The sequence below is a fragment of the Melanerpes formicivorus genome, unplaced genomic scaffold, assembly GCF_026170545.1.
Source record: "Melanerpes formicivorus ecotype bairdi unplaced genomic scaffold, bMelFor1.0.p_v2 SCAF_12, whole genome shotgun sequence".
In the NCBI taxonomy this organism is placed as follows: Eukaryota; Metazoa; Chordata; class Aves; order Piciformes; family Picidae; genus Melanerpes; species Melanerpes formicivorus.
Window position 1 is genome coordinate 20,590,849 of NW_027142364.1, and position 17,054 is coordinate 20,607,902.

The following is a 17,054-nucleotide window of genomic DNA, read 5'->3' on the forward strand; positions in this document are numbered from 1 at the left end:
GGACACAGTCCCTCTTGGATCTTCTTGAGAGATCATCTTGGATATACTCTAGGGAGTCCAATGGAGGGCTACCAGGATGCTGAAGGGACTGGAGCACTGCCTGATGAGGAGAGGCTGAGACCTGGGGCTGTTCAGTCTGGAGAGGAGAAGACTGAGAGGGGATTTAATAAATGCTTATAAATATCTGAGGGCTGGGGGTCAGCAGGGAGGGGACAGGGACAGGCTCTGCTCACTTGCACCCTGTGATAGGACAAGGGGCAGTGGATATAAACTACAGCACAAGAGGTTCTGCCTTGACACAAGGAGGAACTTCTTTACTGTGAGGGTCATGGAGCCCTGGAGCAGGCTGCCCAGAGAGGTTGTGGAGTCTCCTTCTCTGGAAACTTTCAAGACCCATCTGGATGTGTTCTGTGTGACCTGTGCTGGATTCTAGGCTCTGGCAGGGGGCTTGGACTCGATCCCTGGAGGTCCATTCCAGCCCCTAACATCTTGTGATCCTCGGGTGGGCTGCTTCCCCTGGGGCTTCCTTGAGGAGAAAAAACCCCAAACCACAACATAAAATCAAGAGAAAAGAAAAACACCAACTCTATCAGCTGGGGGAAGTAAGTGTCAAGCACGGCAAATGAAGGTCAAGAGCCTGCACTGAAGATCTCTACCCCAGCCACAACAGCTCAGGGAGGTTGCTGCGGTCCTGCCTTGCCCCGAGAGGTGCTGGCTCAGCCCCTGGCGGCAGCCAGGGCAGTGCTGAGAGCAGAGCATCTTGGCAGGCTTGCGGCGGCGGCAGGGAGCGCTGCTCTTCAGCACCCGGCTCTGCAACAGCGCCCCCCAGCGCCCCCAGCGCCCCCCCAGCGCCCCCCAGCGCCCCCCAGCGCCCCCCAGCGCCCCCGCGAGCAGGAGCCTCGCTCAGCCTTGGGGATCGGGGAAACCCCAGGATGGGTTTATCTTCTGGCTTGCAGCCCCCCTCCCGCCCCAGATGTGATGGTGCTGTATAAATAGCAAGGGCAGCTCCTGTCCTGCTGACTGGGGGGCTGGAACGTGAGCTTTCAGCTTCTTGTGCAACCACAGCGCTGAGAGAGAGCTTAGAAACAAACCAAACCCGATACCAGCAGGTTTCTCAGCCAGAGCCCTGGAGACTGGAGAGAAGCTACAAACAGCACAAGAATAAAGTGAGCCAGCTCCACCTCCGGGGTCTGGCCTGGAGCCAGATGCAGTTCATTCATTCTCAGCAGTGCTGGAAGGGCCACAGGGATGCTACTGACACAGCCACATCATCCTCTCCCCTGGCACTCTTCGAGGAAGAGGGCAGAGACAGGAAATAATGCTTTTGCCCTGGCACAAAGCAGCTGTGTGCACAAGTCTGCAGCACATGGTGCCTGCTCTTGAGGTGTCTTGGTAGTGAAACAGCACTTCAGAGCACTCAGCAGGAGTCAGGGTGAGATGAGCTGTCTTGCAAGCACATCTCCTGCTCCAAATCTGCAGGCAGCAGGGCTGGCTGGTGGCATAAGCTGACTGGTGTGCTCTGGGCACAGCACTTGGCCAAGTCAGCGTTCAGGCGCAGCAAGCATGCAGTAATTCACTTCCCTCAGGGTGCTTTCACTTGGTACCCTGAGGCTGGTTTGCCTCACGGCACATTTTGCCCACAGAGCAGTAGCAGAGTGGGTCTCTGCTCCCCCCTTTGCCTGTGTATGTGCAGTGTGACCTTACTCTGCCCCTAACAGAGAAGCTGTGGGGTTTTTTGGTTCCATAGGTGTGGCCAGAGAGGCATCTTTCTGATAGAGCACATTATTATTATGAAGGATCCACCACTGCCATGCAGCTTTGAGCCCCAATGAATAACACCTGGAAGCCTAGCAGAAATTCCTTCACTGTTTGCCAAGGCATCAATAAAAGTACAAGTCGGTAAAGTGAAAGAACTTCTGTTCTGGTTGTAGAGAGGACATTCAGCAGAGTATAACCAGGTAAGAGCTGGTCTGATTCAATGGTATAATGGAAAGCCTGGGGCTGAGATGCATCCCCCTTGGTCCTGGCACTGCCACTGGCTCGCTAAGGGTCCTGAACCAAGCCCTTATACCATCTCTTCCTACACCAAGCTCTTCTACCATCTCAGCCATCTTTGCTACCACCCTATCCATGCTGGAAAGTGGCAAACCAAGGAGTATAGAGATGACAATGCCATGCAGTGCTGTCTGGCTTGGTTTGTTGTTACAGCTCATAGGCTGAGCTACTTTCTGTGGCAAGAATAAAACCTGCTGGGTGAGAGCTGCTGCAAGTGGCTGATAAAGCCCTCTGATCTTGTACAGCTTTGAGCAGGAAGGTGCCAGGGTTGAGGGCAGACATTAACACTGTTGTGCTGCTTTTAAACAGGCACCAGGGTTAACCATCTCCACAGAGGCACCTTGCCCAGGGACCTTGAACTGCAGCTGGTGGAAAGCTCTGCACCATCTTTTACTGTGTAACTCCAGCACCTCCCTGCCAGAGCAGTTGTGCCCCCAGGAGTGCTGGCAGCACCCATCACCTTGTGGGGTCAGGTGCTGCAGAAGCTGTTCCCATGGTGGGACATTAACCAGGGTTACTATGACAATCAGCCAGCAGGCTGCCAGCACCGTGTGCCCTTGCCTCTGCCTCCTGGGCTCTGCCTGCTCAGGGGTGTTGAAGCATTCAGGGCAGCTTTGCTTTCCAACTCTAATGAGATGCAACTGTTGCTCCAGGAAGCATGACTAAGTGCACCCTGATAAGGCCCCACAGCTCCATCAGCTGTTGCAGGGATGGACATGGCAATCCCTGTGTCCCACTGGAGACATCCAGTGGGTGTCTGGAGTATGGCTGTATGGCTTCTCTTCCTGTGGAAGGCAGTGCTTGAGTGCTTGTGCAGGTACTTACCCTGGCAGCCCTCCAGAGAAGAAGATGGAGATAGAACCCCCCCAGTACAGACGAGGTGAGTTTGGTAATGGGAAAGTGCCTCCAGAACCTCTGTCTGGGAACTTGGCAACAGCCATCTTTAAAGAGGCTGAGACAGGGCAGTGGCTTGGCTCTGTGCATGAGGTGCAGGATGGAGTCATTCAGTGAGTGCAGTGATCAGTGCACCCCAACCAGGGACTCATCACTGAGCTTTCTCAGGGCCAGCCATGGTGTGGGGATGGTGCCACACCATGTGCAAGTGCAGGAAGCAGCTCTCTTCCTCATATATGTTCAGCCCCCATGGTAAGTCCCCCCTCCCTCACATACTCTTTTCCTGCACACCTTTATCCACAAGTGACTCCCTAAGATTCTGTATCCCCAAGAGCACATCTGGACCTTCTTTTTGCACCACTTTTACACCCATGGGCCAGACATGAGCTGTCTGGTTTCCTCAAGCTTTAGGGACACTTGGCCAGATAGTACCTGCTGTCTGCAGCACCACCGGGAGCAGCAATCCCCCAGCTCACTGGGGCAGGCATGACACTTGGCACAGCTGGGTCCAGAGCCCGGTTTAGGCAGCGCTCCCTGCCTGTAGCCATGGGCTGAGGAGCTGGCTTCCAGCTCTGTCTGCACACGGATGCTTAGAGAGTCAAAGCCGGTCTCTGGTTGACCCGTTGCATCCCCAGGAAGTTCCTGTATTCCTGTACCTCTGTCCTGCTGTGCAAGTTTCTGCTCTATTCCACAGGTAACAGCAATTTTTCAGGAGTATTTATGTCTGGGAATGCAGAAATGGCATCTAAGAATTGAGGGGAAGTGGAAAACACATCAGCTGTCTCACCCCAGGCCTCTTTGCATTGAAATTCATGCTGGCTGTAGCCTCCCTGGGGTGCAGCACAGATAAAAGCATTTTTGGTACCATCTCAGCTAATTGTTTGAATGGAGCTGCCTGTGAATGGTAGCTCTGTGCCATTTCAGACTGTAACCACGTATGGAACTGAAACCAGAGCACTGGGCACCGAGTTGGGGGTGTGTACTTTCTGTGCCATGCAAATGCCAGCCGAGCAAACACTTCAGCCTGTGCCTCCATGGCAGGCAGGTGTGCTCAGGCCTCAGGGCAGCTCTTCATGGGAAGAGCCAAACACATATGGCAGTGACCTTGTGCTCTGCAGCCTGTGTGGAGAGATGTGACTTGCTCTTTCAGAAAGGGGATTCTTAAAACTCATCTGATCAGAGGGCTGGAGCACCTCTCCTGTGAGGACAGACTGAAGGAGTTGGGGCTGTTCAGTCTGCAGAAGAGAAGGCTCCCAGGTGACCTCATTGTGGCCTTCCAGTATCTGCAGGGGGCTACAGGAAGGCTGGGGAAGGACTGCTCAGGATCTCAGGGAGTGATAGGACTAGGGGGAATGGAATGAAGCTGGAGGTGGGGAGATTCAGGCTGGAGGGGAGGAGGAAGTTCTTCCCCATGAGAGTGGTGAAGCCCTGGAATGGGTTGTCCAGGGAGGTGGTTGAGGCCCCATCCCTGGAGGTGTTTAAGAGCAGGCTGGATGAGGCTCTGGCCAGGCTGATCTAGTGTGGGGTGTCCCTGCCCATGGCAGGGGGTTTGGAACTAGATGATCCTTGTGGTCCCTTCCAACCCTGACTGATACTAGGATACTATCTCCAACCCGTGGTGTGAGTTAGGGGAGCTGAGAGGCAGGGATCAGTAAAGGTGTGCTGAGCAGTGGAGAAGTCGCAGAATGAACCAGGTTGGAACAGACTTTTGAGATCAAGTCCAACCTATCACCCAATACCATGGAATGGAATGGAATGGAATGGAATGGAATGGCATGGAATGGAATAGAATAGAATAGAATAGAATAGAATAGAATAGAATAGAATAGAATAGAATAGAATAGAATAGAATAGAATAGAATAGAATAGAATAGAATAGAATTAACCAGGTTGGGAGAGACCTTTGAGATCAACTAACCCATGGCACCAAGTGCCTCATCCAGTCTTATTTTAAGCACTTCCAGGGACAGTGATTCCACCACCTCCCTGGGCAGCACATCCCAATGGCAAATTACTCTTTCTGTGAAGAATTTCTTCCTAACATCAGCCTAAAGCTCCCCTGGTGCAGCTTGAGACTGTGTCCTCTTGTTCTGGTGCTGGTTGCCTGGGAGAAGACACCAACCCCCACCTGGCTACAACCTCCCTTCAGGTAGTTGTGGATGGCAATAAGGTCTCCCTTGAGCCTCCTCTTTTCCAGGCTAAAGTCCATCAGGGCCAAAAGTGCAGCCCTCAGACCTCCCCGGTGTATATATAAAACACACAAAACCCAGGCTTGAGATGTAGGATATTTGAGGGTCTGAAGCCACCCCAAACTCTGTGTGTGACTGCTGTGCTCCTGGTAGCTGATGCAAGATGCTGACTTGCAGCCAGCTCTGAGGTGGCTCTTGCAGCAGGGGAGCCTGCATCCTGGCTGAAGGACTCTGCACTCAGCTAGCAGGACCACATGCTCTACAGGAGGGTTCTTAACTGCACTTGTTAATGAAAGAGAGTCTGTTCTCTCTTTCCTTGAGTGGAGCTGTGGTTAACCACACATATATCTGTGTTGTGAGGAAGGTGTAGGTTGTATGTAGGTCATACAAAAATAAAACTGTGTAGCTACACTAATGAATTCTCGAGCCAAGGTGCTGCAACACGGTTCAGCTGCAGAAAATAGGCCTGTGGGCTTTAAATACACTCACTTGGGCATCCTCAGGACAGAGCTGGCGGTGACGTGAGCAGATGGCTGTGCCTCCTTCAGGAGAACAGCCAGGCCCCTCAGAGGGTTCTCTCTCGATGTTTAATGACATTTTTAAAAGCCTTTAAAATATTTTCAGAGCTGGGGGCTTCTTAAGGAGTCCAGCAAAAAGCATCACGAATCCACGGAGGAGTGTGGGTGTTCTCCTCCCAGAAGCAGGATGCAGAGGACAGCAGCAAGTCCTGCAGTGCCTGTCGGGACTGGGCTCGGTGGATGCAAGCAGTCCATGTGAGGGGGGAACAGCACTCTGAGCCAGGTACCCTGTGGCAGTCCCTCTGAGCAGGCAGCCATAGCCAAGGCCCTGGGAATCAGGGGCTAGCCCATGGGATCTGTCCCCACAGCCACTGGAGAATTCAGTCCTGCTCTGCTCGCTTCTGCCACGTGTGTCCTCACTCCTCCGTGGGAAGGAACCGGCTGAACGCCTGCCCTGCCCGGTACCCAACATGAGCTGTGGTAACCCAGCAGCAAAGCCCAGCAACAGAAAGTGTTTTACCTTATTTAGTATCCTAAGGCTGACTCTGGTGCAGGGAATTCCTGAAACACACAGGACTAAGTGCAGTGCTTCAGCTCTGGTTTTCACGGTGAGCACAGTCTGGGGGTGCGATGCTGCTGGGCCACAGCTTTATCACAGGTCCAGGTCTGCACTGTGGTTCTACCTGCAAAGAGCTGTCCTGCTGTCTCTTCTACCTCTTTGTTCTTGCTTTGAGTTTGCTCTGGTTTGGTTTTTGCTTTCAGAAAAGTAAGGATCTTTCTGGCTCCTCTCCCCACGGACTTGGACCTCAGCAGCAGTGCTGAATGGGCCTGGGAGTTCTCCTGCTGGTCCTGCATGACAGGGATTGCTCCTTCCTCCCTTTCCTCCCTTTCCTCCCTTTCCTCCCTCTCCTCCCTTTCCTTCCTTTCTTTCCTTTCCTTCCTTCCTTCCTTCCTTTCCTTCCTTTCCTTCCTTTCCTTCCTTTCCTTCTTTCCTTCCCTTCCTTCCCTTCCTTCCCTTCCTTCCCTTCCTTCCCTTCCTTCCCTTCCTTCCCTTCCTTCCCTTCCTTCCCTTCCTTCCCTTCCTTCCCTTCCTTTTCTCCTTTCCTTCCTTCTTTCCTTCTCTCTCTCTTTCTCTCTTTCTTTCTCTCTTTCTTTCCAGGCTTCTTAAATCTCTGTCTTTGGTTTCTTGTGGTTTGAATGTATAATTGGATGAGTCCCAGGGTGGAGTGCAACTCACTAATTGTGTGTACATGAATCACAGCATCATTTGTGCCCTTGCTTTGGACAGAATTTCCATACCCCAGAGGCCAGTCCATGCTTCCAGAGTCTGTTTACCTCCTTTGGTGTCAGCACTGTAATTTGAAGTGTCACACCATTTTGCATGAACAGATTTCAAAGCACTTTCTTGCCACTCCTAGAAACGGAGGAAAATTCCCACCTGCCTTCCTTTTCTCTCTCTCTTGCCTCCTGCAAGTTCATTTTTGTTCCTGTGCACATGTGGCAACTCGTCTGGCCAGCCCAAAGCCCCTTTACAAGAGGGAGAAAACCACAAAAGTAAACTTGCCAGAGACAAAGACAGAGAAAGGATGAAAGGCAGCTCCTGAGGTGGGAAGATCTGACCATGCAAACAATGGCATCTCCATGGTGGCTATGTTGGGGTTCCTAGGATGTCCTAGGTACCAGGATGTGCTGCCCTGACACTACAGGTTCTGAAGACAGGCTCCAACACAGGGCTTCAAAGGCATGGGGCTTGGAAAGGTCTGTTCCTAGAAGATGGTGCAGAATAGCCATGACCGTGGCAGCTCTGCCACCCCCATGGATTTGAGAGCTCAGACATCATCTGGATTTGAAACCTTCCTCAAGGGGATGAGTATGGAGCCTTGGGCTACTGAATCCTAGGGCTGGAGCTGGTGGTGTTCCATAAATGAAGGGGCTGCCCAGAGTTCCTGGTCCTTGCAGAGCCTCCCCTGGAAACTTTTCCTGCTGGTAAGAGCTTGGGCAGCTTCTTGCTCTCCTAAGTGATGCCAAGGTTCTCATCACAGGGTTGAGAGCACGGTGTTACTCCAGCTGCCTTTCCATCCCATGGCAGGTAGAAAGATGCCAGGAGGACACAGCATGACAGGACAGCCTTTCCCTGGGGAGCCAGGTCCCTGCCCACCCTGGCTGGCTAAAGCTTGTCCATTCCACAACTGCCAGGATCTGATTGCAGGGTGGCTTGGGGTGTGTGATGGGACAATCTCATTTCTGCACTAAGGCAGGTTGGCTGCAGGTAGAGCTCCAAGGGTGGTGTGACACTGCCCTGCCCCAGCCCTCAGCTGGCTGGACTTCACCTGCAGCTCCAGCTTATTCCCACAATGGGGTTCTTTGTCCTGGCAGCACTCAGTCCCATTGCCTCCCCCTCTAGGCCAACTGAGCCTTGGGTCCACGATGGACAAGGAGTCACAAGAGAAAACCCCAGCTGACATAACCCACCCACGGGTGCCCTGAGTGCAGTGCTGCCTGGCCCCATGCACAGCCTGCACCGAGGGCTGCCTCTGCCTGCCCAGCTCTGGACATGCTGTGCAGCTTGTGCCACCTCTAGAGCCCCATCTGCCCAGCTCTGGACATGCTGTGCAGCTTGTGCCACCTCTAGAGCCCCATCTGCCCAGCTCTGGACATGCTGTGCAGCTTGTGCCACCTCTAGAGCCCCATCTGCCCAGCTCTGGACATGCTGTGCAGCTTGTGCCACCTCTAGAGCCCCATCTGCCCAGCTCTGGACATGCTGTGCAGCTTGTGCCACCTCTAGAGCCCCATCTGCCCAGCTCTGGACATGCTGTGCAGCTTGTGCCACCTCTAGAGCCCCATCTGCCCAGCTCTGGACATGCTGTGCAGCTTGTGCCACCTCTAGAGCCCCATCTGCCCAGCTCTGGACATGCTGTGCAGCTTGTGCCACCTCTAGAGCCCCATCTGCCCAGCTCTGGACATGCTGTGCAGCTTGTGCCACCTCTAGAGCCCCATCTGCCCAGCTCTGGACATGCTGTGCAGCTTGTGCCACCTCTAGAGCCCCATCTGCCCCTGCCTCCCGGGCTGTGCACGCTGCCCATCTGCCCTGGCTGCACACCCCTCAGGGGCAGCACTTCAGCTCCATGTGCTCTGCACTCACCCTACATCTGCCCTGCAGCTGCCTCATCACCCAGAAATGTGGGGGTGGCTTCATTCTTGCATGAAGCGTTCAGAGCGTGTCTGGTGCCCCCCCCTTTGCCCTGGTTTCTCCTCAGGTCTCCTTCCTGTCCTCCCACCCTTGCTCTAGCTTCCTGCCCTTTGATGAGCCTCCCCTCCTCTGCTCCAGGGTATGAAGTGCTTGCCAGGTGGAGATGACTTCTCCCCACCCCATGGTTAGGTGCAATTATAAGGTTATGCTTTCCCCTGACCTCTTCTTGCTCTGGTGTGCACTGAAGCTGGATGGGCTCATGAGCTGTGTCCTGCTAACAGGTCAGGCATGGAGTGGGGCCCTGGTCTGTGAGAGCAAGGGGTGCTGGTGGGTGCTGGAGGTGGGAGGACAGGAGCATCCCCAGAGTTTCTCATCCCTGGCCATCAACCTTGCATCTGCATTGGGTGAGCCATGCTGAGCTGTGATGGCCATCAATGTCCTGCAAGCACATTGGCTGTGGCCATGTTTCAGGCCACTCCTCAGCAGCAAGGCCCCAGTAAGGGACAGGACTGAGCTACTTGTGGCTCTGGGGGCAGCATCTGGGCACCCAGGGGTCTGAGAGCATGTGTGTGCATGTGTAAGACACGTGGCACAGCATGTAGAAACACACCTGGAGAGAAAGTCTCAACAGAGATTAGGTTAAAAGAAAATGTAATTAAACACAGAGAGCATCCTGTCTGTTACTCAACTCTCCTTACATAACGCTGTGGCTGCCATCACAGATGGCTGCTCTGCTGTCAAAGTCATTTGCTGGGCACCTGTTGGAAAAACTGCCAGGTCAGCATGGAGCTACTTGCTCCAGCATCTTCTCTTCTAGTGAGATGTAGAAGTCTAGAGGAAAAAATTGCTGAGAGGCCTTCAGCTCCCCAGACAAGCTTACAATGCCTCCTGCTACTTAATCCTCCCCAGGTACCTGACTGCCATGGGGACAAGGACCTTGCAGTGCTCTGAAGGGTCTCTAGACTTCAAGTGGCCCCTGGCAAAGGAGGTTGCACATCCTCATTGCCCTCTACAACTACCTGAAGGGTGGTTATAGCCAGGAAGGGGTTGGCCTCTTCTCCCAGGCAACCAGCACCAGAACAAGAGGACACAGTCTCAAGCTGCGCCAGGGGAGGTTCAGACTCGAGGTGAGGAGGAAGTTCTTCACCGAGCGAGTCATTCGTCATTGGAATGGGTTGCCCTGGGAGGTGGTTGAGTCATCGACCCTGGAGGCGTTCAAGGGGAGATTGGACGTGGCACTTGGTGCCATGGTCTAGGCATGGAGTCTGTGTTGATCGGTTGGACTCGATGATCCTCGAGGTCCTTTCCAACCTAAGTGATACTGTGATACTGTGATACTGTGATCTACCCTGGCAGCACAGCAGTGGCTGCTGCTGGGGCAGAGAGAACAGGATGGGAGACACCGGTGTCCCCAGCCCCCACAAAGGCCACAGCACTTCTCCCCTTCCCCTGCCATTTGCACCCAGTTCTGAGGCTCCCACGAGCAGCTGAATGGCAGAGAGCTCTGCAGCTGCAGGGCGATAACCCTGCCGTGTGAGGAGCTTTGTTTGCCTGGGTGAGCAGCCAAGTTGCAGTCCATCTCCAGCTTTGTACCAGCTGCAGATCTAAGGCAGCTGACTGGCCTGCCAAAACCCAAAACACGTCCAGGACCAGGGAGTGGCTTGTGGTGGTGCTGGATAATGATGATCCCAGCAGGCTTATAAAACGAGGAGGCAGAGAGAGCCCTGCAGAGCAGCTCCTCGCAGCCCTGGTTCTCTGCAGAGCATCACTCCACGTTGGCAGCCAAGGTATGTTTCTGAACTAAGAGATTCAAAATGGGAGCTCTCTGTGTCTGCAGTGGGGCCCATGTCTGCAGACTGGGATTTCTTTCAAACCTGGGGACAATGCTACTGCTTTTCCTGCAGAGCAGCCCTGTGCTGCTGGGTCTCTGGTGCCAACATGCCCCAGGCAGAGCCCAAAGCATGTGGGCAGCATCCTGGCTTCAGGAGCTGCTTGTGGGGGGAGTAACAGCTCCTGCCTCAGCTCTACAGGAAAGTGTGTCCTTCCCCTCCTTGTAGCACACTTCTGGGGGTCAGTTCATGATTTATTTGGTGCTCATTGTGTCTCAACCAACCTCCCCACCCTGCAGTGTTGTGTGCATCCTGGCACAGAAAGACCTAAAGACCTCCTCTGGAGGCAGCTGCACTGTCCCTCCCATCAGCTTACTGGGGTAGGTGGGGATGTCCCTCTGAGCCAGATCTGCCCCAGCTCTGGAGCATGTTCCTTTGTGCTCCAGCATCTTAAAGCAAACACCCCTGCCTTTCCCCCTGCCTCAGCTTTGGACAGATGACAATACTCCTTCATGTCTGTGGGCATTTGCCACTCCCACAGGTTAGAATAGAATAGAATAGAATGGAATGGAATGGAATGGAATGGAATGGAATGGAATGGAATAGAATAGAATAGAATAGAATAGAATAGAATAGAATAGAATAGAATAGAATAGAACAGAATTAACCAGGTTGGAAGAGACCTTTGAGACCATTGAGTTGCTAGGTGTCAGGTGCAGGTGATGGGTCCATGTGCTCTCACCAGGTATTGCCTTGCTTCTCTCAGAGCTGATGGGCACAGGGTGAGCACAGGCAGGGCTTGGACTGTTTGGGGCTGAGGACTTATTTTGCACAGCGTCTTTGTGCTCTTCTCTTAATCCTTTTCCACTTGCTGTGCTCCCAAGGTGTTTTGATGCAGATGTCTTGTCCATGATGTATTTCACACAAAGTTCTGCTGCAGGAAGGCCCCAACTCAGCCATTCTCCTCCTCCCCAGGTCTGTTTCTCACCTGCATTCTGACACAGCCATGCTGGGCACAGCAGTGCGGGTCTCAGTCCTGCTTGGCCTCCTCGGCATTGGGAAAGGCCAAATGTTTCACATGGGACCATGCCCAGATCCATCTGTTCAAGAAGACTTTGACATCAACAAGGTGTGAAAAGCTTTCTAAAACCCTCACAGTGTGTAGGGAGTTAGGCTAAAGGTACAGGGGATTGACAGCAAAGTGGTGTGTGGGGTAGGGCACAAGGAATGGGAGGAAGGGTCTTGAAGCCTTGTGCCAGAGCTGCCAGTGTGGGTCTGCAGCCCCACTGCCCTCTGCAGCCAGACAGGTGGATGCTGGAATAAACCAAACAGGCAAAACCATGCCAGCAAAGAAGCTGGGCTGCTCTGCCTCAGCCCTTCCACACTAAAAGCATCTCTCTGGGCTTTCTTCCCTCAGTATCTGGGGAAATGGTACGAGATAGAGAAGCTGCCCTCGGGCTTTGAGAAAGGAAGATGTGTCCAGGCACATTACTCGCTCAAGGAGAATGGCAAGTTCAAGGTGATCAACAAGGAGATGCTGTAAGTGTCTGTGTTCTGGCCATGTCCTGTCTGCAGCCCTGACATTCCCCTCACCTCTCTTGCCATCCTGGGTGGTCATTTTTCTCTAAAGTGCCTGTTTCTGGGTCTGGTGGTGCTGGGGGAGGCACCCTGTGGTTGCAGTAGCTCTGCTGGGATAGTGGGCTTTGCTGCAGGTAAGGCAGAGATGTGGGGCTCTGGTTATGGCCAGTGCTTCCCAGGGGTTCACCAGGTCTCTGTCTTGCTGTTTAAGGTGAGTAGTGAGAAGAGAGCTCAAATGCACATGGTGACTACATTGTGAAATAGGCTGGATCTCCCCCTTGACTGCTTTGTGATTCCTCAGTCATGGCTAAGAAGCTGGATGCCCCAAGGGCTGCTTATGGGACAGAAGCCACCACCTTGTGCCCCTGCATGCTGAGAGGTGCCTGTGCCCTGCACTCCTTCCTGCTGCAAAGAGGGGCCTGATGAAAGCACATGGGTTGTTTTCACTCAAGCAAGAATTTGTCAGCCTTCTTCTGGAGCATTTGCACAGCACCGGTAGCGACTGCTGTGCGAGGGGTTCAGCAGTCACTGCCAGTTTCAGTCAGTCAGCAAAGTGAAGGCACTGATTGTTCCCTTTATTATACTTGATACTTCACAATCCTCCCAACCCCTTCTGACTTCTCTCAGGACAGATGCATTCATCTGTTGGTGGCTGCTGCGAGGGGCTGAATGAAAAGAGAGGGAGCGAGTGGCAAGCGCGGCCCCGTCCCCTGCACTCCTGGCATGGCATGGGGACTTTGTTCTGCCTCACAATAACAACAAGGCAGCAACACATCCCCCGTGTCTGGCAGAGAGCAGCCTCCATGCTGCTCAGTGACTGTGCAGCACTGTCTCTGCAGCCCCAGCGCCAGGGCAGTGCCTGGCAAGCAGCTGCCCACTTGTTTGTACCTTCATTGATCTGTGGGAGATTCATCTGCCCACTGGTGTCACTGCTGCAGCTGCTCAGGACCCTGAAATGTCAGGAACGTTTTGGGTCAGGTGTGCATTGTGCATGGCTCCAGCATCAGCCCCTTGGCCTTTGCTTCTGGCAGCATTAGCTTCTGCCTCCTTCAGTGGTCCTGTTTCATGGGGAAGCATGAAATTTTCCTCCCCCACAGGGAGCCTTCAGGTCTTGAGGTATCTGAGTTAACAATGCAGTTACAAGATGGGCAGCCCGAGTTGTAAGGCTTGCTGCCAGCAGGGCAGTGCTCTAAACAAGCAGTGAAACAAACCCTGGGTCACCAAGCAGAGACAGGTAATTTGTTTGTGGAGGAATGTGTGGAAGAAACACGGGTGACTAGAGGGACATGGATGCATGCCTTCCACAACTAGCAGGAGCTGGACTGCTCCCTGGCACCTCCGAGATCAGTGCTGGGATGCTCCTGCCCTGTGTGGAGGGGTCTCGTTCTCTCTCTTCTTTCTCACTCTCCCCCTGGCACTGAAGTACACCCCACTGTCAGGGGCACTGAGAGAGAGGCACCCTGGGGCACTGGGGTGGTTTTGTTTGGGAGAGCATTTGACCCAGTGCACCTGGCCCAGGACCTGGTGTGTCCTGGCTGCTGCCAAAGCTACCCTCCGTGCTGAGCTGTCCCTCCAGGAATGCTGTGGTTAGCTGGTGTGTGTTTCAGCTGCCTCCTGGGAGGTGGATGCATCAGGAGTGATGATTTAGTGGAGGGGGGGAAGAAAGTGATTTCAAGCTCCCTTGATTTTCTTTCTTACCTTGTTCTCCCCTTAGCTCCAATGGCAAAATCAATGAAGTGGAAGGGGAAATCATGCACATGGATGTCAAGCAGCCAGCCAAGCTGGGTGTCCGCTTTAACTGGTGTAAGTACATAGCTGGTGGCCTGCAGCCTCCACCAGCTCCCTGCTGCCCAATGGCCTCAGCAGCACAGGAGGGCAGAGCCTGCAGGAAGCAGGCACCACTGCCATGTCATCAGGGGTGCAAGACTAGCAAAGCACTTGGAAAAGCTGCCCTGGTGACTTCAGTGCAGCATGGCAGAGGAATGGCAAAGGGTTAGGACAGCTGTTGTGATCAGCAGGCAGTGGTTTGGTGACATTTACACATCACTTACAACAACAACCCCTGCAGTGGTGGAGCACTCTTCACCAGGTGACCTCAGAACAAGAAAGATCTGCAGCATAACTATCCCTCCAGGTTGTTTCACAGATGGGGAGCGCTGGAGGAGGCAGCCCCACAGCCCCTGCAAGAACCAGGACTAGGACCAGGCTTGCTTTTCTGAATGTAGTCATACAGATGCCAGTCCACCCTGCTTTTGCTTGCAAGTGCCTTTTAATAACCATTATTAATATGGTTCTGCCTGCTTTTGCTCCCCTTGTCACTGCTGAGGTGCAGTGCATTTGGTTCGTGGTGCCCAGCACGGTCCTCTGACCACACGATACATGGAAAGAGAGCAGCAGTCTCCTCTTGGCTCCCTGTCAGTTCTGCTCTCTCACACCTTTTCCTTGGCTGTTCCATAACACACAGATGAGTTATCTGGATGGGGGGAGCAGGGGTATGGAAAGAACAATTAAAGCTCATGGGCACAGCCAGACTTAATTATGCACTGCTACAGGCTAAGCCATGCTGATTCCCACCAGCCAGGCTCCAGTGGGCTGCAAGGAGCAGTGGGTGGTGGGGAGGGAGGTGGTGGTGGTTTGTGCTCCTCAGATCACCACTGTCAGCTCCCAGCCCTAGAGCTCCTTCCTGCCAGAAAGCAGACTCCCGTGGCTGGTTGTCAGTGCCCAGGCTGTTCAGGTCATAGCATTAACTTTCCAGGAAGACCTTCCTAGTCAGGGCTTTGTGGCTTTCTTGAGTCTCTCTGGGCAGAGCAAGGAGTCTTGACAGGCTTTTACAAATTATTGCTCCCTGTACTGGCCACAGTTACGTGGCTCAGGGACAGCAACAGTGTGGACAGCACCAGGGGCCAGGGCTATAGTGCTGCAGTGCAATCCAGAGTCGGTTGCCCATGGTGTTCACAGTGGCTTTCTTTCTCCTAGTCATGCCTTCTGCCCCTTACTGGGTCATCTCCACTGACTATGAAAACTACTCACTGGTCTACTCCTGCACTAACATCCTCTGGCTCTTCCACATGGATTATGCCTGGATTCTTTCAAGAGCTCCTGAGATGCACCCTGACACTGTGGAGCAACTGAAGGGCGTTCTCCAGACCTACAAGATTGACATTGATAAAATGATACCCACGGAGCATGCTAACTGCCCTCCTGAGATGTAGCTCCCAGAACACAGTGACACAGCACAAGACCAGTGATACACTTTGTGGCTTGCTTTATTATCCATTAGAATGTCTCTGTGTAACAGAGGAATGTAATAATCCCTTTGCTAATGGTAGTTTGCCAGTCCTGAGTTACTCCTTGCTGTTCCCTCTATCGCTTTCCCCACTTCTTCATTTCACTCTGACTTTTGCAGAGTAATTGACTGATTTCAAGTCATGGGTGAAGAAAAGAAACCCTGAAGTGCAGACATGAAGCTCTGCTACTGCTGTTAGTCCTCCAGAATGTGGATGGGAAAGGGTTTGAGATGTGATGTTCAAGCATTAGTCCTGCAGGGAAACATTCTGTGGTGTGCCCCCAGGTTTCTTTCATGTTTTGTCTTGACGCTTCTGGGCCTGACAGAGGTCTGTGGTGGTCAAGAGTCCCCACAGGCACTGCCTTCCCAGCAGCCTTCCCAGGCACGGGGGTCAGTCCTTCAGCCTGGGAACTGAGGCTGGAGGTCTTCATGTTTTCATGTGTAGGCCTGTAGATGTGTGTTACTGCCAAGACAGCAGAGCCCCTCACTCGAACTCGGATCTGGCCCTTTGCATCCAAAGTCTGAGAAAGCTAAAAAGCTGTCCAGAAATCCAGCATTGCTCCATCCACAGTGTCTGTACTGGCTTGCCTCAAATACAACTGGTCCTGCACTCCCAAGGGGTCAGCTCTGAGATCACCCATAAGGAGACAGAGAAAGACAAGTTTGCTCCCTTATCTTGTCCCATGGCTTTTCCTGAACAGAGAGAGACAGTAGGCTCTGCCTAACATCCTGCTCATTGCTTTCACACATGCTGAGTACCTGCTGGCACCACATCTGCCCTGGCAGGCGCTCCCCAGGCACGGTGACAACTCTGCTTGAATAGCACTGATGCAACTCATTAAAAATGAAATAAAAATATCTGCTTTGGGGATTTTGTACCTTCCCAGCTGCACGGCCCTGCGGAGCAGAGCGAGGGGGGCTGGGCACGCAGGGTCTGCCTGGGCACGCAGGGTCTGCCTCGGCACGCAGGGTCTGCCTGGGCACGCAGGGTCTGCCTGGGCACGCAGGGTCTGCCTCGGCACGCAGGGTCTGCCTCGGCACGCAGGGTCTGCCTGGGCACGCAGGGTCTGCCTCTCTAAGGCCACGGCACTGTGAGAACAGGAATAGAATGCAAGAAGAGCAACCGTGTCTGAAGTGAAATGGTTTGCTCCAGGAGCTTGGAGGTCTAATACAGCCCTCGGGGGTAGGTTGTGTAGGCTTCCCCCATCGTCTGAGCCGTGTCAGCAAGCCTCCACGGTGGCTTTGGCTGCCAGGGAGCCCCATCGCCTGCCGCTTTTGATGACACGGATAAATAACGCTGCGGACAGGTAATACTGTAGCTCTGCAGGAAATGTTCTCTGCTCACTGCGGCGGGGCCCTGGTTGGTGGGGGCTGCGCAGCAAAGCGCTTTCTCGCCCCACAAGAGGGAGAGTTCCAGCAGCTGTGCAGGGCCAGCACCGCCACAGACTCCACCAGCCCAGGCAGCGCAGCCGGACGCCCAGCCGCGACAGCCGCAGCCCCGCCGTCAAATCGTCA

General features: G+C 53.6%; 1 protein-coding gene across 1 annotated transcript; it reads left to right on the forward strand.

The window, feature by feature from the left end:
* The first annotated feature begins 10,536 nt into the window (after positions 1-10,536).
* On the forward strand, positions 10,537-16,397 carry APOD (apolipoprotein D). The gene is made up of 5 exons (XM_068145611.1): positions 10,537-10,633; positions 11,651-11,804; positions 12,093-12,214; positions 13,968-14,056; positions 15,230-16,397. The coding sequence occupies exons 2-5, from the start codon at positions 11,682-11,684 to the stop codon at positions 15,463-15,465; spliced, it is 570 nt and encodes a 189-aa protein (XP_068001712.1). The 5' UTR covers positions 10,537-10,633; positions 11,651-11,681; the 3' UTR covers positions 15,466-16,397.
* The last annotated feature ends 657 nt before the right edge of the window (positions 16,398-17,054 follow it).

Coding starts and splice junctions, on each gene's coding strand:
- APOD (XM_068145611.1), top strand. CDS start 11,682: ATGCTGGGCACAGCAGTGCGGGTCTCAGTCCTGCTTGGCCTCCTCGGC. Junction 11,805..12,092: donor AAGACTTTGACATCAACAAG/GTGTGAAAAGCT, acceptor TTCTTCCCTCAG/TATCTGGGGAAATGGTACGA. Junction 12,215..13,967: donor GTGATCAACAAGGAGATGCT/GTAAGTGTCTGT, acceptor TTCTCCCCTTAG/CTCCAATGGCAAAATCAATG.